Source organism: Notolepis coatsorum, assembly GCF_963971535.1.
Source record: "Notolepis coatsorum genome assembly, chromosome: 19".
Classification (NCBI taxonomy): Eukaryota; Metazoa; Chordata; class Actinopteri; order Aulopiformes; family Paralepididae; genus Notolepis; species Notolepis coatsorum.
In genome coordinates, this window is record NC_140183.1 from 31,515,662 (window position 1) to 31,538,986 (window position 23,325).

Consider the following 23,325-nt stretch of genomic DNA (forward strand, 5'->3'; position numbering starts at 1 on the left):
AAGTCTCCAAAAGTTGTTAACATTCTGAGGACCATGAAACTCATCCAAATCCTAAGGACCATGAAACCCATTCAAGCCCTGACGACAATGAAACCCATTCAAACCCTGACGACCATTCAAGCCGATGTACGTACAATTTCAAACATACTGTACATGGGTGTGAGTCTGAAAAGTAGGTGGTTGTTTGTTAATCTATTTTACTCCTGAAAAGTTTACCCCTTTTGGAGACCAGACTATGCGTGTGTTTTTCTCACCCTCTTCCTGTCCTGCAGCAGCACGCTGGTCTTCTTGGGCTCCACCACAGGCTTCATCTCCACAGCCGGGTGGTTCTTCTCGTAGTAGGTCTTGGTGAAGGCGTCGCAGTCGTACAGCAAGAAGCACCGGCCCAGCAGTTTTATAGTCTCCCCGACCTGGAAGTCCTTGGGGGAGTAATACTCCTGCACTTCCTGCTGGGAGACCTCCAACACACAGCTCGGGAAGGACTCTGGAGAGAGGAGATGGGGAGGAGAGAGGAGAGAGGAGAGGAGAGAGAAGAGAGGGGGATGATTAGATTACATTAGATTCAAATGTATTGTCATTGCACAGCAAAAGTACAGTACAAGTAAAAGAGTGCAAATGTAACAGTAAAGTGCATTAACAATATACAATGTACAAGTGATTAAATGTGATATATAAAACAAGCTACTGGTAATATATGCTAAACTGATATATGACTAGAAGACTAGAAGTCTTTATTTGTCATGCAGTGTACAGTATAGTTATGTACAGTGTACTAATATATATACTCTACTATGGTAGTAAGCACTACAGCCCGTCTCTCTCCCTCTCTCTCTGTACGTTCAATGATTTGAAGTAGCGTCACACTATAAAAACAAACTGGATAGTTGATGATAATAAATATTTCACTTCATTAGCAAAAATATTTAACAATCCTGATTCCTGAGCCTATTTTATTCAAAAGGAAGATATTGATTTAAAATTATGTATATAGCCTTTATATTAAAAAAAATACATTGTACCGGTAATCGCATCTCCTGTGCTGGCACAAGCACTACCATAGTGTGGAGTGGAGAGATAACACACAATATAATAATTCATGGAGATATACTAAAAAGCTATTTATAATCTCTGGCTGGTAGTTTTTTTTATTATCTAAAAAGTAAATTTTGTTCCCTGTTTTTCAGCATTAGCTGCCTACAGGCATGGATACATTGTATGTAATGATAAACAATGTCATAGTAAGAGGCGGGTATTATTTCAAGATAATAAAGTAGCTATAATGAGTAAATAAATAAAAAGCAGTAATGGCATGTAGGTTACTCACCCTACTCATGTACAGTAGGCATCCACACTACACAGCATTTATAGACATAAATAAACTTCATGGCTCATCTCCTACTGTGGGTATTCAGTAGGTGGTGTAAAAGAGGCAACTACCCATGTGACCTGAGGATACTAGTAAAACATTTTGAAATATTAAATTGCAAATAGAATGAATTGTTGATTTTTCGGGTAAATTAAACAACAGATGAATCCATAACAAAATAATCGAACTGGATAGTTGATGATAAATATTTCACTTACTTCCTTAGCTGAAATATTCTAAAATCATTAAGTCACAAGCACCAACATAGCGTTGAGTGGAGAGATAACACATACCGTAATGGTAAATGGTGCATTTATATAGCGCTTTACAATTTGTTCCTTGATTGATTGATTGACAATTGTATTAACAGATTGCAGAATGGGTACAGTACAGTACAGCTCAATACATACAATTGTTAAGGGGATGCAGACCAGAGAAAGACTTTCGTCTCGTTTACATCAGGGTCCCCCATTTTCAATTCATCATAACATAATGACACACACGACATACAGATAGACAGTACTGCTACATCTATACATTTATGACATACCAGATTTGCAAATACAGTACTGCCTGTTAAAAAAAAAGTGTCCAGAAAAGAGTGTATATACATTTGACGTAGAAACTGTACATTGGAGGAGGTTGGGTAGGGGGGGGGGGGGGACTGTACATTGGAGGTGGGGGGGGGGGGTTGGGTAGGGGGTGGGTGGGGGACAGTGTACACTGTACATTGGAATACTGACAAAGCCATACTTGGTAATTTACTGTACAACTGGGTTAGGACATTTGTAGGGGCCAGTTTCGAATTGCAGTCTCCCGTAGGTGTTCTTTGAGAGTGTTTTTGAAAGTGGGTAGTGATTCACATTCCTTTACAGCTTTGGGTAGGGAGTTCCACATTGATGTGGCATAATTGCGAAACGTGTTTAGTCCCTTGTTTGAGCTGAATCTGGGTTTAACATGATTTGTGGAGCTCCCTCTGGTGTTGTGATCGTGGTATTCACTGACCTTTGGGAAGTATTTTGACATGTACTGAGGAGATCCGGTACAAGAATCGAGTTTGTTGGTTGACTTTTTTTATTACATTGGATGCCATTTTGTCACAGGAAAGATTTGCCTCTAGGATGGAACCCAGGTAGGTAATTTCTTCTTTCCTTGTGACAATATTGTCACCCACTGTAACTGAGAAGCCGTCGGTCTTGCTGAGTTTGTTATTTGAGCCGAAGAGAATGGACTCTGTTTTGCCCATGTGTAATGACAGTTTGTTATCAGCGAGCCATATGCAGATTTTGCCTAGTTCCGAGCTGAGGGTTTTTTCAACCTGTAACTTGTTCTCGTCAGAGACCAGCAGGGCTGAGTCGTCCGCAAACAGGACCAAGTTGCAGTCACAAGCTGACGTCATTTGCATAAATTAGGAACAGTAGCGGCCATAGTATGCTTCCTTGTGGAACACCACAGCTCACTGTGAGGGGGGGGGGGTAGGGTACCGTTTACCTCCACCATCTGTTCTCTCCCCTCCAGGTAGGATTGCATCCAGCTCACTGATAGACTATCAAAACCAATTGCTTTTAGCTTGTCAATCAGAATGGTGTGATTGACAGTGTCGAAGGCCTTTTGTAGGTCCAGCATGACCATGCCGCAGTATTTGCCCGCGTCCACCTCTTGTTTGATGTGGTTGTTTAAATAGAGAAGGCATGGGTCAGTGGAGTGGGATGTTCTGAAGCCAGATTGGAATTCGTAGATTCGATTTTTTTCCGCAAGGTACTTTTCGACCTGTTCGTATAAATAAATTTCCATGACTTTCGAGATGGAGGTAAGGATAGAAACAGGGCGGTAGTTGCCTGGGTCTAATTTACTGCCCTTTTTGTGCAGGGGTGTTACTCTCGCAATTTTGAAGTCCTTGGGGACATGTCCCTGTTTTATGGAGAGGTTTATTATGTGTGTGATGACTGGGGTGATGGCGGCTGCTGAGTCTCTGAGGAATTTGGAGGGGATGTTGTCATGGCCAGTGGCCTTGTTAGGTTGGAGGGCGCTCAGTTTTTCGAGTACCTCATCTGTTGTTACCATTTCCAGTTTGAAGTCGTCTTTGTGGACCCCTAGGTTCTTGTAGTATGCTACTATGTGTTCTACCCCATAATGCCCTGAGTGGGAGGGTAGTTTGTTTACCAGTGTTGTGGCTATGTTTGTGAAGAAAATGTTTAAGTAATTGGCTACATCCAGCTTGTCTGTGATGAGCGTGTTGTCCGTCTTTATGTTTATGTTTGAGAATCTGGTTTTAAGTTTTTTACTGCAGCCTAGTTGATTATTGAGTAATTTCCAAAGTTCACATGGTTTGTTTTTGTTTTCCTCGGTTTCGTCATTGATGATTTTTTTTTTGCTGTTTTGATCATGGAGTTTACGTCATTTCTTAGTCTGTTTCTTTCCTGTTTGAGTTCAGTCACGTGGGCTTGGAGTTCACTGCTCGTGCTTTTGGTAAGCTTTGACTGACTTTTACGAAACTCAGAGCATTTTTTGTCTCTGGTTTTCATAGCGGTCAGTATTTCAGAGTGCATCCACGGCTCAGCACGATTTTTTACCCTGGTGGTTCTTAGGGGGGCCATGTTGTTTAGTATTGTTGAAAATTTGGTTTTCTACCCAAATAATGACCAGAAGTAAGTCCTTATTTTTTCTTTCCTCCTTACGTTTCTCAGGCCAGGTGGCCCATTACACCATGAGCCCATCTCCCGTTACCAAAATGCATTACAGACTGTTTGAAAAAGCTGTTTTGCTATGATAATTGGTAATGAAATATCAAAATAATGTTCAATAAGATGTACTTGTGTTTAATAAATTGTTTTACAATTTAAATCCTCTAATATTGGACAGGTATTGTATTTACCTCAGCTGCAAAGAGCACCAGGCCTTTATTAGAGAGAGGCTTATATAAGAGGCAGACCTTAATTTCTAAAAATGACACTCATGGACATAATCCATTATATTTTTTTATTTTTTATTTTATTGATCTTTTCCCCCCTCCTTTTTCCTCAGATTTTTCTCCCATCCCAATGCTAGTCGTTATGCCAATTCCCAATCCCCTTCCTGGTCGCTGCGCACTTACCCCCCACAGTCGGTCTGGGAGAGTGGAGGCTACCACGTGCTTCCTCCGACACACGTCCAGCCAATCAACCGCTTCTTTTCACCTGGCAGCGCGGATTCTCACTGAGAGGGCGTAGCGTGTGGAAGGATCACACTATCCCACTTAGATCCTATCCGCGCTTAGCAGGCCCCCCGACCGAACTGTAGGAGTCGCTGTTTACAACGACCCGGACCCACCCCGCCAGCTTCTCCCACCCTCTAATACTGCCAATTGTATTAGTGTGAACGGCCAGCCAAGCTGGTGACAACCCCGGAGCTGTGAGCTGGATTCGAACAGGCGAATCCAGACGCTCCGGGGTTGGTGACGAACGCAATCTCCGTTACGCCACCTGACCGCCATCCATTCTATTTTTTAATACGTACATTGTCTGTCTACATTTATTTAGACTAACATTGGTATTTAAATATTGAGTGCAGTTGAGTAATTGTGAAACTGTGGTGGATTAACGTAATTCACACACTGAAGTTGGAACGTTAGGTTATGACTATAACCAAGTTCTGTTAGTATGGTGACGCTCGGCGTCACTCTCTGCACTGTCCTCGCACACGTGCACGCGCACTGAATAAAGACCACAATGTACCTTTAATCCCAATATTTGTCTGACCACACCCCTATCAGCTTACCCATATAAGCAGGGGTGGGGCCACCCACTCGCCTCCTTCCCAAGCTTTCACCACAAGGCGAGATCAAGGGCTGCAGCGGCGTCGGACGCCGAGCGTCACCATACTAACAGAACTTGGTTATAGTCATAACCTAACGTTCTGTATTGTATGGCTCTCGCGCTTAGCAGGCGCCCCGACCGAACTGTAGGAGTCGCTGTTTACAACGACCCGGACCCACCCCGCCAGCTTCTCCCACCCTCTAATACTGCCAATTGTATTAGTGTGAACGGCCAGCCAAGCTGGTGACAACCCCGGAGCTGTGAGCTGGATTCGAACAGGCGAATCCAGACGCTCCGGGGTTGGTGACGAACGCAATCTCCGTTACGCCACCTGACCGCCATCCATTCTATTTTTTAATACGTACATTGTCTGTCTACATTTATTTAGACTAACATTGGTATTTAAATATTGAGTGCAGTTGAGTAATTGTGAAACTGTGGTGGATTAACGTAATTCACACACTGAAGTTGGAACGTTAGGTTATGACTATAACCAAGTTCTGTTAGTATGGTGACGCTCGGCGTCACTCTCTGCACTGTCCTCGCACACGTGCACGCGCACTGAATAAAGACCACAATGTACCTTTAATCCCAATATTTGTCTGACCACACCCCTATCAGCTTACCCATATAAGCAGGGGTGGGGCCACCCACTCGCCTCCTTCCCAAGCTTTCACCACAAGGCGAGATCAAGGGCTGCAGCGGCGTCGGACGCCGAGCGTCACCATACTAACAGAACTTGGTTATAGTCATAACCTAACGTTCTGTATCGTATGGCTCTCGCTCGGCGTCACTCTCTGCACAAGGGAGGCAGAGCGAGAGCCATCGGCCGACAAATACACCCCGCTGAAAGCCCCCCACAACCATCAGAACAGGGAGGGCCGTGCCCCCCCGACCCACCCTAATGGAGGGCACCCCCCCTATTGGGGGCTTCACGGGAGGGCGACGGACCCGACCGTGCGAAGAGGCACTCAAGCAACTCAACGCACAGGGTGAGCAGACCGTGGCTTGACCCCACGACTACACACACGCACAACCCGCATGCCACCCGGGAACGAACGGAGGGAACAACCTCGTTACTGCCCCCAGAATCACGGGGTCAAGGGCAAACCCAACCCTGTGGCAAGGCCGTAGCAGCGGAGCGCGAAGGAAGACCCAGACCCACCAAAGGGACTGGACCCCCTGGAACGGGGGCCCGGAGAAGTCCATGATGCCAGCATCAAGACCCCACCAGGTGGGCACTTAGTGACCCCGCCCCCCACATCGCCAGCGTATTCGGACAAAGGCCCCTCAGCCGAGCGGGCCCTGTCCCCCCAATAGTACACCGCCTGGCACACTGACCCTGCAGAACAGGCAGTCAGCATGGCCATAAGCACACAAAAAAGGTTAACCAACGGAAGCAGGCAGCGCACCGGGGAAAAACCAGGCAACAGGCTGTTAACCCTAGCCTGGAGACTGCGGACGAGACAGGCGCCAGAGGGGACAGCTGAACACAGCCGCCCCGGCGGAAAGGGCGTAAGCTGGCGTTGTTGCATGACCAAGCCTCCATTTAAAAAGCCCCCACCCAGAGGGGTTGAGGCAGAGAAGGCTGACACGATTGGCAGACGTCATGAACGTGCAGGGGCACCCTCAACCGGTGAACCCGGGAGTTGACACTGCTCCAACACACCAGGGAATCAACCACCTTGGTGTTACCCAATGCGGTGGTTGTCCCTATAACCCCTCAAGAAAAAAACTCCAAAACACACCTGCGGGTATACACCGGCTATACCGCAGTGTTTCAGTTTTCAAAAAAGGGTTAACCCAGGCCTACGGGTCGACGAAACATGACTTCGGACCGGGCCCGGCGATACGGGAAGCACAGGGTCACCAGAGGAGGTCAAAGACCACCCCAACAGGCCCCTCTTCGCCATGCGTGAGAGAGGAGCGAAAAAGAATGGAGAACCAGCCCCAAGCACACCGTACTTGGTATTCCCAGGCGGTCTCCCAACCAAGTACTAACCAGGACCAACCTGTGTAGCGGCCGAGATCTGACGAGATCGAGCGTGTACAGGTTGGCATGGCCGTAAGCCATTACGACAGTGCTGAGTAAAAAATGTACCCAACCAGGGTCTCCATAGCGCTTAACCCTGTGACACCCGGACCGACCTGGCATTTTTCCCCCTGAAGTCCCTCAGGGTACCAGAACAGCAGATCTGCATCCCCGGCGGACAACGGGTTCAACTGATCCGGACCAGCGTGACCAGAACCAGTCCCGTGCCCTAACCACGCCGACATGCCTACTCCAGGAGAAGGGGCAGATATGCGTGTTGATCTTAAACATGAAAAGAAGGCGCGTCGGCGTGGCCCACCCCCAGGGCGTGAGACCCCTCTACATATGTTCAGATCCATTCCGTCATCATCCCCCAGATATGAACGAGAATCCGTCGATAACCAAACCAGGTCGTCGGATTTGGTCGTCGGAAGAGGAAAAACCTCCATCCCAGTTGCTTTATAAAAACGCCGTTTTAACCTCAAGCAACCAAGGCGTGCCAGTCAGTCGCCTGTTTACAGAACACCCCGAGCTAGCACTATACGTGCGTCGGGACACACCCACATCAATGAACGGGCTATTTAGACCTGTCATTGAATCCCCAAGGCGCCCAGGGGAACGACAAGAGGGGTGTGATACTTCCTAACTCCAACTCTTTTTAGTAGAAAAGAAGGAAGCACCAACAGTATGTATCCCAGTCTACACAGCCGGGGGTAAAAAAATGTCACGTTTTTACATCCCACCACCCTCCCATAGGAAGGAGACGGGAATCCCCAGAGAGACTTCCCACGCGAGCTGTACAGATTGAAAAGAATATATTGCACCTTGAGCCATGTAAAAAATTGGTTTTAGGGCTCTCCGGGGAGGAGGCACTGAACCCATACACCAGGGGTCGGCAATAGGCGGCCCGCGGGCCGAAATTGGCCCGCCAGCAATAATTTCTGGCCCGTCAGTTTATTTTGAGAATATGATATTTATTTTATTTTCATCATATTATTTTTATTATATGCATACTTTATGTTTTATCCATGTTGAGAGTGAATAACAGGTATAGAGTGAGGTGCAATGCACCGTGCTTGCTCAAAGTGAGGTGGACAGGCGTGGTGCTGAAATGGGAAAAGTCCATGAAATAAAAACACCAGTTCAGTAAGACATTCAAGCTTTATCTTTACTCATGATTGACGGCACCACACATACATGTGAACAGTAATGCAATTAAAAACAATGCAAAAACAATGCAATTAAACTTTAAACAAAAAGAGTGCTTGAAGAAGCTCCTGAAATGACGGCGCTATAGGTATTTGAATTACGAGACATTCGGAAGTCCATTAGCTCCATTTCCAGTGCAGCCTCATCTAACAAGGTTAACTATCATAATCGATCGTCCCACTATATTCCTTTATCCGTAATTGATCAGTCTCCCCAGTTAGTAGCTAGATTAATATATTTAGCGGAAGTGTCAATAATCTATAGCGGGGGATTCCCCAATCTGGATGCGTCAGCCCCAGTCTCCTCCGTAGACCAGACCGTCTCATTTAACAAGACGAGGCTTGTTTGAGATTCAATAAGTATAATAATAAGTAAGACAACGGATAAGTTAAACGAATTCCATATAAATCGATAGTTTTGGTCCGTGGCCGTCAGATAGACGGTTGCGCGCGCGTAATGTAGGATAGACCGATAGAGAGGCGCTTTATAATACAATGGAAAAAAGACAAAGGTATAATGTTCAGTGCATGTATATGTCGTTTACAGTTTATTATGCCACCTATGCAGCTCGTTTATTTTGACAGAGTTAAAAAAATTTCACTATCATTATATTAAATTAGCCATTGTTTTTGGTTCTGGCCCGCCAAACAATGGCTTGGGGAAAAATTGGCCCGCGGCCAAACCTAATTGCAGACCCCTGCCATACACACTCAATCGAATTGAATCGAATACATACACAATAGAGTAGGACTCCTTCTAGAGGGTCCACTCACCTTGACAATCTGAGGAGGAGGCTCTGTACTCTGAAGGAGGCTCCCTCCTCACGGAAGGAGTCCCAACTCACAGAAGGCCCGAATAGGAGCTTGGTGAGGAGGAGCCCTGACCACCCCCCGAAACAGATCCATCACATGGACCTGAACAGCACACGGAAGTCCTACCAACAGAGACGCGCACGGTGACGTACTCTATGGCGGGGGAATTTCTGCCGGGCACACGCCCAATATTCCAGGCCGTGGGACCAGGAAACTCCCCCCCCCCCCCCCCCCCCCCCCCTCACCATGTAACGTGCCGAACCGCAACGTGACAGGAACCTTGAAGGACAGGTGGGTTTACCCCTGACCAACAGAAAAAAGAGGGAGGAAAGGTTACCAGTTCACCCCTTTACGACCCCACACCCATGATACGATGTAATGACAAAAAAAGAGAGTATGACACAGTCATAGTCAGCTCTATGAAGCGTCTGACAGCTTCACACAGCGCATGAGCTAACCTGCTATCTGATTTTTACTAAGGAAAAAACACAGAATAGAGAGGGCTCTCCAAGAGCCCCGGTACCAAACTTACACATGTGCTTCTGTGGCCAGTCCAACCCAGTTGTAGGTCACATGACACACACAACCCATCATCACCTACAAAAAATGGCAAAAACACTCTACAGAGGAACGCCGTTTTTCATAATGAGAGAATACATAATTCTCGATTAGTATCGGCCACAGGCCTTGCTAAGCACACACGAAAGCGACCAAACAATCTTTTCTTTTAGGAAAATAAAGTTTCTCCAGCTGTTTTAGCACAACCTCAGCAATCAAGCTAAGGGTTACATCGTATCCCTACCACACAGTGACACAATGTAGTGCAACAACATGTCTGAAAGGAGGATGAAGAAGTCCCCAGGGAACCGGGGGGAAAACACAATCCTCCTACTTTACCCTTAATACGGCCAGTTAAAACAGGAAAACCTGTTAATATGTGAACACACTGTTCATTGTCATTACAGGCTGAGAAAAGAATCATTCTTTACTCATTTGTCACTAAGCATAGCTTTATAGGTTAGTTAACCCCCTTAGTTGTGAGTACACGGTACATATAAACACACATGATGTTTCTCAACACAACAAACCAGATCATTTTCACATCTGTAACAACAACCCGATTTGCATGGAGAAGCTAAATACCAGTGACAAGACAATTCACACATAACTTGCGTCGTATCCTAAATGTAGTGCAGCAACACTCGTTTTGGAAAACACCGTTATTTACAAAACATTTAGAAGGGAAAGCCAGAAGAAGTGTACAAGGTCTGGCCAAACCTTGCCTACCCGGAGCGTAGATCAAGCGAAGTGCAGTCTCAAGGCACCGTAGTAAACACAGCCGTACTGTGTTGTCGATCTGGGCAGCGTCGCCGCTCCATCCCGTCGCTACGGTCCCCCTTGTTGACCCAGTCCTTGCCGTCCTGGCCCAGGGCAGGTTCGACGAACATCCTCTGTCAAAGATGACGTCGTAGTCAAGAGTGTTTAAAACATGTTATAATCAAAGCACGTTCAACAGAGTAGCATTAAGCTAACGGCCGCTCTAACCGTCGGTCGCTACCGCCCCTGCCCGCGAGACGCCGAGCGAACGGCGCACGCGACCAGAGGGGAGACTTCGAATCCCCCCCGCCTCTCCCCGTGAGGGAGAGAGGAGTTGGGAACCGCGGCGGCGCGCGAGGGGCCGGAGCCACCCCGCGCTGGGCCTCGGCCGATAGCAGCAAGCTAACGTTTCCTAGCCTAGTGATCACAGCAGGCTAGCGCCGCAGCTAACAGCTGACTGGCTAACAGTAGGCCACCACTAGCACGTAAGCTAAGCAGCTATCACCTGAACTTGTACACAATGATATAACACTCACTCAGACAGGCCGCCGTTCTGAAACCCTCCTCACTTTTTAAGAGAAAAGAGAAACAAGATGTTAACACAGTTTTACAACGGTGATTTTACCAACACCCGACGGAGCCAGCACAATACCCAAATGGCCTGTAGCTGACTTGAACAGAGATCTTCCGCTACCGAACATCTATGCCCATATTTCCTCGTGAGGAATACTCTCATTTGGATATGAAAGATGGGGCTCACGGTGACAGAGAAAACATCCACTCGTCCAGAAAACACAGGGATCACCAGTGTTAATGGTCGTGGCCCACTAGTTAAACTATAATGGGCTTCAGACCAAGGTCTTCTGTCGCCTAAGAGGCTGAACAAAGGACCCTAGTCTGGGGCCGGTTTTCATAAACATTGTCAACTAGCCCCCATAGCACTAACAGACAAGTGGAGCTTGCCAGCAAAACATAACTCACCAAACCTGGAACCCACCGCTCCTCACAACAGCGGCGCATCCTACAGCCCAGCTGTGTCTTTACCGCAACCAGCACACAGCAAGGACTGCAGTTGGAAAAGCATGTAGCGGCGCGAACTCCCAATACGAAAACCGGTGGAGGATTTTTAGAATGATCATCATCTTCCAGACACTCCAGTACGAAGACAATATCGCCGTATTTTCTCGAAAATAGTGAGAGAAAATAAAGATATGTCAACGTATCCTTGTTTTCCAACTCTTCTCCTACCATCACATCACTTCAAGTGGGGATCTACCGAGGCACTTCCTTGTGGTGAAAGCGAGAAAGGAGGCGAGTGGGTGGCCCCACCCCTGCTTATATGGGTAAGCTGATAGGGGTGTGGTCAGACAAATATTGGGATTAAAGGTACATTGTGGTCTTTATTCAGTGCGCGTGCACGTGTGCGAGGACAGTGCAGAGAGTGACGCCGAGCGAGAGCCATACGATACAGAACTGTCTATACTAGGTTGCAGGGCCCGCACGGACCATTTAGCGTGTGGTACCTACCTTCTCGACTACCTGAGTCGAATCGAGTTGACATGCAGGCAATAGCTTTTGCTAACGCTATCATAGCATCATGATCTGTAATGTCAACTGGACAACGCCAGCCCCGCCTGCCAACGTCATATAGATAGCGAACGTTAACTAGCGTTTGCAAGCGAAGCCAACGTCATCCAGCCGACACCACAGATCTAGCTATGATGACAACGTTTGCTAACGCTAACGCCAACGTTAATGTAGTCAGTGTAGCGGGAACGGTAGAGAAAGGCAGCACTTAATTTGCATTGGCAAGAGTTTTTCTCATTCTATGTCACGGCACGAAAAAGAAATAAAAAAAATTATAAGAGGCCCGTCCTCTATTTGAATACCCTCCACTATTAGAGGATTTACGTTACATCAGCTAATGTAATTGGCTCCCAGACCCAACTTTGAAAATAGATTAACGGCGGTAATTATTTTATCGTGCGATAAGAGTCCGCCGTTAACTTAGCCCGGTAATGGCGTTAACGGCCCGGCCTTAATATTTATGCAAAACAAAAATGATATATGTAAAACATGAAAGAAATAAAATAAAAATGTAAACACCTGTGAATGTCAAATCCCTTCCTCATCCCTGTACCTCGTGAAAATCATTTTCCTTATAATTCAGTTTGAATTGTCTCAGGACATTGCTTTAGCACAATATTCAGACTGTTCCACAGTTTCACTCCACACGGAAATGCAGTGTGCGTACACCAAGATCTTTTAAATTGAGTTCTCCCCTGGAGAACTCCCACCCACCCACCCCACCTAATTTATTATTATATTCTATATTATTATATTTTATATGACTATTGTATTTGTACTGTGAAGCTATGCATCCCCCACCCTGTACCCCCCCCCCCATGCTGCTTTGACACCCGAATTTCCCCAAGGGGATCAATAAAGGATTATCTTATCTTAATGTACAGTTCCCTCCCCCTCGTACTGAGATCTGTTAGGGAGGGACAGGACACACTCAGGAAACATTGCTTTATACTGAAACCTAGGGTAAGCCATTTTAAGTTTATTAGTGAAATCTTAAAAGTGAGGAACCAGCTGACTTGATTAAAGGAGCGTGTTTAAAATGGCCATTTTGTTTAGTTAAGTGCCCCCATTAACACTTTGGATGCCACTATTTAACATGGTAAAACGTGGTTAAATGCCAGCATCAATGATAGCGTTGTGAACGCATAATCTCTGTTTTAAATTATGGCTATGTGTCTAATCTGCCCGTCGCTTATCAATGACTTGTTTGCAGTCAACATTGTCGAAACGGATTGTTTTTTTTTTAATCGGTTCATTTCCGTTTTATAGCATTTTGAAAAGCCCTCGTTTTTCAGGAAAATATATAGATTCCGTGATAAACGGCATTTACTGGAATATTCTGGCATACACAAAAACGTTGTAATTGTTCGGCCTATTCATGAATCGTTTTCAAATAAACGCTAGATTATCGATAGTATATGTGTACTTATGCACGTTAGGGAAGCGGGCTGAAAAATCGATTATCTTATTTCCTGATCAGCGAGCACACACTCACAGCCACACACACACATATGGGACACGTTGATATATAGGTGAAAACAGCTCTGATTATCCTAAGACTGGTCAAATAGATTCCTTACCTCAGATCAGATGTTATCCAAAAAGATTATTCCAATTCCTGATCGAAATTCCGAATATCGATCGCGTTTATTGATTCAGCGTTGGGTGCTGGAAATACATAATCCACGCTGTTTTGAGGGCCGGCGATCACTTGGTCTCTTCAGTTGGCTTGACGGAAAAGTAACATGAGGAAACTGCCCCCCCCCCCCCCCCCTTCATCAGTCTAAACTAATGGGGTGCAGTTACACAGGGAGAGACGATAGGGGGCGGTATCTTCCCAATTGAGCTCAGAGAGACTCTGCAACACTAGCGTGAGGCTCGATTGATGAAATGTGAATTCAAATCGGCAATAAAAAAAAAATACGACAAACAAACGCTATATAGCGTTGCCAGCACTCAACTGGCGGCATGAACTAACGACAAAATGCGTCGCTGGCATCCAAAGTGTTAAGGGACTGTTTCCCGTTTACCAGCAGCAGCTATTTTGCTAAGTGAGCCATTAACACTTTGAGTGCCAACGACGAGAAATCTCGTTGTTTGCCGCCATGCGTTGAGTGCCAACGATGAGAAATCTCGTTATTTAATCGTTATTGCTTTTATTAGCGATATCCATTCATTTTTCATCAATCCAGCCTCACGTTATCATTGGGACTGGCTCTGACCTCGAAAAGGGAAAATACCGCCCCCTATTGTCTCCCGGACGGCAATGCACCCATTGGATTGGACTCAATGGAAATGCATGGGGGGAAAAAACCCGGATTCCACATTTTACTTCTCAGGCATGTAACCCGAGACGATTGCATTCATTGTGGACCCTCAGAGCAGCGTGGAATATGTGTTTCGAGGTTGGATCGTTGGATCAATAAACGCGATCGATATTTGGAATGGTGATCAGGAATTGGAATAATCTTTTTGCAGAACATCTGATGTGAGGTAAGGAATCTATTTGACCAGTCTTGGGGTAATCAGATGTTTTTTTCACATATTCCAAAACGTGTCCCCTATGTGTGTATGTGTGTATATGACGTTAGCGCTGACCAGGTCATAGATAATAGATTTTTCAGCCCGCTTCTCTAGCGTGCATAAGTACACATATACTATCGATAATCTAGCGTTTATTTGAAAACGATTCATAAATCAGCCGGAAAATGACAACGTGTTTTGTGTATTCCAGTAAATGGCTATTTCCGCGGAATCTTTTTTTTCTAGGAATTTCCCAAAACTTCCGTTTTTCAAAACGGTATAAAAACGGAAATGTACAGATGAAAAAACAATCCGTTTTGTACATGTTGACTGCAAGCAAGTCATTGATAAGTGACGGGCGTATTAGACACATAACCATATAATTAGTGATGCACCGATGTGAAAATTGTGGCCGATACCGATAACCGATATTAATATTGCTGTTCTGGCCGATACCGATATTTACCGATGTCGATATCTCTGTATAGAAAACACTTTATGATAATCAAATAAAGAGCTATTTTCCAAAACGCATACTTTTTTTTACTTTTGTAACTTATTTTCAGAAATTACTGATATTTTGAAACTATTTAAGGCCAAAACATGTAAAAAAAAAAGCTAAAAAAAAAAAAAAAAAATTTATATCGGCCCTATCTTGATATCGGACCGATACCGATGTGTACAAAAACGGCCATATCGGCCGATATTATATCGGCGGCCGATATATCGTGCATCACTACATATAATAGAATATAGAAATAGCTCCGCGAAAATCATGAAATATCGGAAAATCAGTCCCAAAAGGCTGGCATTCAAGCGATAAATCGTGCGCCCCCTGCTGGCACTCAATGTGTTAAGGTCCTGTTTAAAAGCAGAAGTCCAGTCTGTGTTGAAATCACTCTGTACTGAGATCTGTTAAGGAAGGACAGGACACACTCACTGAGAAACATTGCTTTATACTGAAACCTAGGGTAAGCCATTTTAAGTTTATTAGTGAAATCTTAAAAGTGAGGAACCAGCTGACTTGATTAAAGGGGCGTGTTTAAAATGGCCATTTTGTTTTGTTAAGTGCCCCCATTAACACTTTGATTGCTGGCCATCAACATGGTCATTGCAGTTACACAGGGAGAGACGATATGGGGCGGTATCTTCCCAATTGAGCTCAGAGAGACTCTGCAGCACTAACCTGAGGCTCGATTGATGAAATAAAAAAAATTAAATAAAAACGCTATATAGCGTCGGGGGCACTCAAAGGTCGGCATGAACTAACGACAAAACGCGTCCGTGGCACTCAATGTGTTAAGCGCCAGGTGTTAAGACCGCACTAATTAGTGATAGAGATTTAAAGGCTTGCTGGCTTAGCATTAGCGAAGCGTCGAGAAACGAAGAGGGACAAAGAGGAGGGGTTTTCCTGGAGTTCTTCGCAAAGGGATCCACCTAGTGCTAAGTACACCCTAGTCCTATCCTTCACTCCACTCTGAAAAATTTCCCTTTCCCTCCCACTCTACTATTTCTCTACTACGTCCCTTCCTCCCTGCCACTCTTGACACTACAATGTGTCTCATACCTATATCCAAAATCTGCTCCTCCAGAACAGATTCAACCCACCCACGACAGTTTGCTAGCAACCCGGCTAATCTCTCCTACCCTCCTACAGCCACTAATACACCTGTCACAGTACGGGGAGGCTTATGGAATTGTCAATCAGCAGTCAAGAAAGCTGACTTCATTACTGCCTATGCCCATAGTCTAAATCTGCAGCTCCTGGCTCTAACTGAGACCTGGATAACCCCCAATAACTTATCAACACCTGCAGCATCATCTACAAACTATAACTTCACTCACACCTCGACCTTCCAGACGGGGTGGAGGCACTGGCCTCATGACATCTCCTTCATGGGCTACAAACTTAACACCACTCCCAGAACTGTCACTCTCCTCTCTCGAATATCATGCAGTATCTGTCTCTAATCCTTTCAATCTCACCATTGTTACACTCTATCGCCCTCCAGGTCCGCTCGATCACTTCACAGATGAGCTGGACATGCTTCTAAGCTCCTTACCGGAAGATGGTACCCCTCTCCTTGTATTGGGCGACTTCAACCTGCCTGACTCATCTCAGTCAGTCATAGTGGTCTCCGTCCTACAATCGTTTGACCTGACTCCCACTGCCATGCCTCCCACCCACAAAGCAGGCAACTCCTTGGATCTCATATTTTCCCGTAACTCCAGCATCATTAACACCACGGTAACTCCCCTACATGTATCTGACCATTCCTTCATATCCTTCTCACTAACTCTCAGGCTTAATCGAAAGGTCTTCACCCCAACTCAAACCGTCTCACTCACCTGCCCTCCCTATCCCCCTCCACCCTCTCCTCTGACATACTATCCGCTCTACCTTTGAGTGACACCTTCTCTGCTCTCTCCACAGAGATGGCAACCTCCACCCTCCTCTCAGCCCTTGCAACCACCTTCGACAAGCTGTCCCCTCGTTGAGAAACCTGCCCGCCGTTCCCCACCCAGTCCATGGCTGACAGATCCAGTGAGAGAACAAAGACAGGTCCTGAGAGCGGCTGAGAGGAAGTATAGAAAGTCACGCCTCACTGCTGACATCGACACATATCACAACCTCTTGTTAACATTCTCCAAAACCATTACTAATGCCAAAGCTTCTTTCTTTCACCATAGGATCGAGGCCTCTGCCAAGAATCTTCGCAAACTGCATGCTACCATGTCCTCCCTCCTCACTCCCCCCCCACCCCCTCCTCCCTCATCTTTCTCTGCCGAAGACTTCGCAATCTTCTTTGAGGAAAAAGTGGAGAACATCCGCAGCTCCTTCTCCCAACCCCCACCCATTCCAAATGCTGAATCGAGAACCTCATCCTTCACTCTGTCATCTTTCTCTCCCATTACAGAAGCTGAGACCCTGACACTGGTAACGTCGAACCGTCCGACTACATGCCAGCTGGACCAGCTACCCTCCCCACTCCTCCAGACCATAGCACCAGACATCCTCCCATTCCTAACTGCAACCATCAACTCCTCACTCCTCACTCCTTAAGAACTTCTACTCATGTACAATAGAGAGCATCTTGACCGGCAACATCACCTCCTGGTTTGGGAATAGCACTGCACAAGACCGAAGCAGACTACAAAGAGTGACACGTTCAGCCGAACGCACAATTGGAGGGGGGCTCCCCACCCTCCAGAACATTTACAACAAGCGTTGCACGGGCAAGGCTAAGAGAATCATTAAAGACTCCAGTCACCCGAACAACTGCCTCTTTGAACTGCTGCGGTCAGGCAAGCGATACCGGAGTCTCAAGGCGAGCACAGAAAGACTCAGAAGAAGCTTCTATCCCCAGGCCATCAGGCTGCTAAACGAACAATGAATGAACACTACACAACAACAACCACCAAACGCACATAGCACACACATCCACACGCACACACTCACTTTAAACAAACACACTGTAGCACCCACTCCACACACTTTATAGCACACACCCACTTTAAACAAACACACTGTAGCACCCACTCCCCACACTTTATATTTATGGATGAAGGATTGCACTACAACCCGTACACCTTACTGTAAATTGTACCTAAAATTGTACCTCATCCCATTTCTGCTTTGCACTAGATAGTACTGTACATTAGTACACTGCATAGTATTGTGTATTGTATATTATATGGTAACTCAGAACATTGTACATATGTCTATACCGAACACTGTGACCTCATTTTTCTTCTTCTAAATTCATGCTATATTATGTTATTATGTTATTTGATACTATCTTGTCTAGCACAGTCTCTGGAGCGTAACAGTAAGAAGCATTTTGTATGAAAGTATTCTGTACTTCTGTATGACAACTATTAAAGAACTTGAACTTGAACTCAACTCTGGGGTGGTCCCCACCTCCCTAAAACAAGCCAGAGTCACGCCGCTCATAAAAAAACCAACCCTGAACCCCACCGTCATAGGCAACTACCGTCCTGTCTCTCTTCTCTCCTTCCTTTCTAAAACACTTGAACGTGCTGTATCCAACCAACTTACTGCTTATCTCTTACAGAATTACCTCCTAGACCCTAATCAGTCTGGCTTCCGGACTGGCCACTCCACAGAAATGGCCCTCATTGCGGTCACAGAGGCACTTCACTTAGCAAAAGCGAAAGGCCTCTCCTCTGTCCTGATTCTCCTAGATCTATCTGCAGCCTTCGACACAGTCAACCATCAGATCCTCCTCGCGGCCCTCGCAGGAATGGGAGTGGCTGGCTCTGCGCTGACATGGCTGTCATCATACCTCAATGACCGCTCCTACCAAGTGTCATGGAGAGGGACCCTGTCGGCCACCCGCCCCCTGCAGACAGGTGTCCCCCAGGGCTCGGTTCTAGGACCCCTTCTCTTCTCCCTCTACACTAAATCACTGGGTAACATTATCACGTCTCATGTCTTCTCCTATCATTGTTATGCCAACGATACTCAACTCTTCCTCTCCTTCCCTCCCTCAGATATCCACATCTCTGAGCGGATCTCGGCCTGTCTGTCCGACATCTCCGCCTGGATGACGACCAACCACCTCAAACTGAACCTAAGCAAAACAGAAATGCTCCACCTGCCGGCCAAATCCTCCCCCCTGACCGACCTTTCCATCACAGTCGAGAATGCAGCTGTGACCGCGTCCCCGACCGCCAAGAACCTTGGTGTTGTCCTCGACGACCAGTTGAACTTCTCTGCTCACATCGCAGCGACAACCAGAACCTGCAGATTCCTCCTGAGCAACGTCAGAAGGATCCGCCCCTTCCTGACAAAAAAAGCCACCCAACTCCTCGTCCAATCAACAGTCATCTCCCGCCTCGACTACTGCAACGCACTGCTCGCTGGCCTCCCGGTCACTGCCACTAAGCCTCTTCAACTCATTCAGAACGCAGCTGCCCGCCAGATCTCAAACCTACCGAAGTCGGCCCATGTCACCCCACTTCTTAGGGACCTGCACTGGCTCCCCATTGCTGCACGAATCCGCTTCAAGGCCCTTGACCTGGCATACCGTGCGGCAAAGGGAACCGCTCCCGCCTACCTCCGGTCAATGGTCTCTAACTACACACCCTCAAGACCCCTACGCTCTGCATCTTCTGGCCGCCTCAGACCTACTCCTATCCAAGCTCCGGGAGGGTCATCAAAGAAAAGTCGCCTATTCTCAGTCCTTGCCCCACAATGGTGGAATGAACTACCTACCCCAGTTAGGACAGCCGAAACCCGTCCAATCTTTTGCCGTCGACTAAAGACGCACTTCTTCAACCATTATCTGAATTAAAAAATCTAACCCTAACTTAGGGCTGGGCGATAAAACGATAACGATAACTATTGCGATAAATTATTTCCTCGAAATAAACATGAAACGTGGTCGCAAAGTTTCGATATATCGATTTTACAAGCTTGGATATGAGCACACGCACTAACAACCAATCAGTGAAGGAGATGGCCGACAGCGGAAGGAGACCCGGAAGGAGAACCGGAGGTAGGACTCGTAAACAAGGCTGGCTAGGCTAATTAGCTTGCACGGCGCTATTTTATAATTTACCGGCCGAGTTGGTGTGTGTTTTGAATTCTGAGGGTAACTGTTATAGTAGTGTGGGGTATACGGTGGACGTCGTTGCAATGTATTGGGGCGGAACAGAGTATTTTATGGTCATATTTAGTACATTGTCATGGAATACACCGCTTGTAAACGAAGCTGGCTAGGATAATTAGCTTGCACAGCTCTATTTTACAGTTTACCTGCCGAGTTGGTGTGTGTTTTGAATTCTGAGGGTAACTGTTATAGTAGTGTGGGGTATACGGTGGACGTCGTTGCAATGTATTGGGGCGGAACAGAGTATTTTAGGGTCATATTTAGTACATTGTCATGAGATACTCCGCTTCCTCTGGCTAACTGCTAACGTGCGCGGACTGATGACGACATCAACTCGACTCTCGAGACATTCGCAGCAGCAAAACAAGTCTATTAATAACCCGTCCATCGGCGCTGGGCATAACAAGTTAATTAAACTTGACAGACATTATATCGACGATAATTATCGATATCGAGTTATATGAAAATAATTTTATCATTTTATCGCGATAATGTTTTTGGCCATATCGCCCAGCCCTACCCTAACTAACCTTACTGTCATGCACTTGTCCTAATAAACTAACCTACACTGTAGCACTCAACACTTTGATGAACATTGTTACTCAGCTGATAGAGTTGTGCCCTTCCTGATGACTTGTCGTACAGAACTTGTAAGTCGCTTTGGATAAAAGCGTCAGCTAAATGACTAAATGTAAGTATATAATAATAATAATAATAATAATAATAATAATAATAATAATATATATTTTTTTGTGTTTCACGCCATATCCGGATCGCATGAGTAATAATGGGGCCAAATTTCAGTTCGCATTGCTTAATTGATAATTTGGTGTATACTATGTCCTGCAGTCTATGTGGTGCTACTATATTTACTTCAAAATTTCTCCAGGATACTGATGCTTGGGGATCAAACCAGGTTGTCAGTGGTCTTAAAGTGTACACCTTAAAATAGTGGAAAAAATCTGGAAATGCCATACCTCCGTCGGCTTTGTTTCTCTGTGCGGTGGATCTTTTTATACGTGGTGGTTTGTTATTCCAAATAAATCTGTATGCGGAAGAGTGTAATTTTTTCCAGTAATCATCTGGAGGGGGTAACAGTAGCATTGAGCTGATGATGTTGATTCTAGGTAGGACATCCATCTTAACTATTGATACCCGTGCCTGTACTGAGTTTTTAAGTTTTGACCACCTGTCAAAGTCGTATTTGATTTTATTTTGGATTTTTATGTAATTGTGCTTCACCGTTTGGCTTATGGTAGGGAATACTTCAACTCCCAAACATCTAAAGTGTTTAACCATTGGTATTTCTTCTGGAAGGAGTATATTTCTTTTTGCAGGGGCGTTAAGTGGAAGAAAAGCCGACTTTGGCCAATTTATCTTAAATCCCGATAGATCGCCAAAGTCATCAATCAACTTGAGAAGATGAGGCATTGCGGTGTTGGGGTTTTGCATGAACAGTATTACGTCGTCCACATATAAACTAATTTTATGTTGTGTGCCCTTGATTACGATTGGTTCTATGGATTGGGATTGTCTTATATATTGTGCTAAAGGCTCTAATGATAAATCGAATAGTCCGGGACTAAGAGGGCAACCCTGTCTAGAAAAGCGTGATATCGGAAAGATTTCGGAGGTGATTATACCTGTTGTAATCATGGCCGATGGGTCTTTGTATAATACTTTAATCATATCAATGAATCCTTTTCCTAACCCCATCCTTTCTAATACTGCCCATAGATACGACCATTCCAACCTATCAAATGCTTTCATCACATCCAGGGACAGCATCGCCTTAGGTGTGGTGTCGTCCTTGCTGGCATCTAGTACGTGTAGTAATCGTCTTATGTTATCCGTGATCAAGCGGCCTCTTATGAAGCCAGTCTGATCCGGATGAACTAAAGACGTCATATGTTTTTGAAGTCTGATGGCTAATACCTTAGATCAGGGGTCGGCAATTAGGTTTGGCCACGGGCCAGATTTTCCCCAAGCCGTTGCTTGGCGGGCCAGGATCAAAAACAATGGCTAATTTAATATACTGATATTGAAAAAAGACAAACGTTTTTCTCTGGTCTGCATCCCCTTAACAATTGTGTGTATTGCGCCGTACTGTATTGTACCCATTCTGCAATCTGTTAAATAAAGTTTTCATTCATTCATTCATGAACAGCAGATCAGTTGTTGCAGATCACCGCGGCGGGTGATGGACAGCAGCTCAGAATGCATGAAAACACGACTCCATACCTTGTTTGTTGTTCAGTCCTCCAAACATGAAACATGTAAAATATCCACTCCCTGCCCTCCAATTCCAGATTGGTGTTGAATGCAGCTACTTTATCTGCCAACTTGAACACAGTTGTCATCATTGCCTCGCTATTGTTGTTGTCGCCACATATTATGCAGAGAGGACGTCGGCTCGGCACGCAAGAATCACAGACCTGTTGCAAGAAACCCGTATTTTAAGTATGGCTCGCATCTCGAACGCGGAAGTGAAAGTGCGTTAGGGACATATACACGCGGCCCGGTGGGACTATTCCATTGGTTCTCCCAGTCCACGTGACCATTTCTAGCATTTCAATTGGCTATAGTGACAGGCATGCTTTTGATGACTACCGGTAGATAGATACAGCTTCACAATAAAAGACACCCTGGCGTCCCGAGTGAATATTTCCCGCGCGTAAAATAACTATCATTCTCAAAATAATCTGACGGGCCAGAAATTATTGCTGGCGGGCCAATGTCGGCCCGCGGGCCGCCTATTGCCGATCCCTGCCTTAGATTACAGTTTGATATCGGTTTCGAGGAGGCTTAAGGGTCTATAACTACCGCACTCGGTGGGGTCTTTTTTAAGGAGGACTGTTATGAGTGCAATATTGTCGTTCTTATGGAAGTTCCCCTCCTTGACTGAGTATAAAATCATATTAAGTAATAGGGGTCCAATTATGTCCCAACATGAGAGGTACATTTCTGGTGGGATACCGTCTCTTCCTGGAGCCCTACCACTTTGCATTTCGGATATGGCCTTCCTGAGTTCATCTAGTGTGATGGGTGT

General features: G+C 45.7%; 1 protein-coding gene across 1 annotated transcript in view; it reads right to left on the minus strand.

The window, feature by feature from the left end:
- The window catches only part of LOC311246444 (EF-hand domain-containing protein 1-like), a gene marked incomplete at both ends in the record, with an annotated part of 70,432 nt that overhangs the window by 25,962 nt on the left and 21,145 nt on the right, over nucleotides 1-23,325 (minus strand). The window contains one exon of the mRNA XM_084336598.1: nucleotides 255-484. Within this exon, the coding sequence (XP_084192724.1) occupies nucleotides 255-484 (230 nt within the window). The remainder of the gene's footprint in view (nucleotides 1-254; nucleotides 485-23,325) is intronic.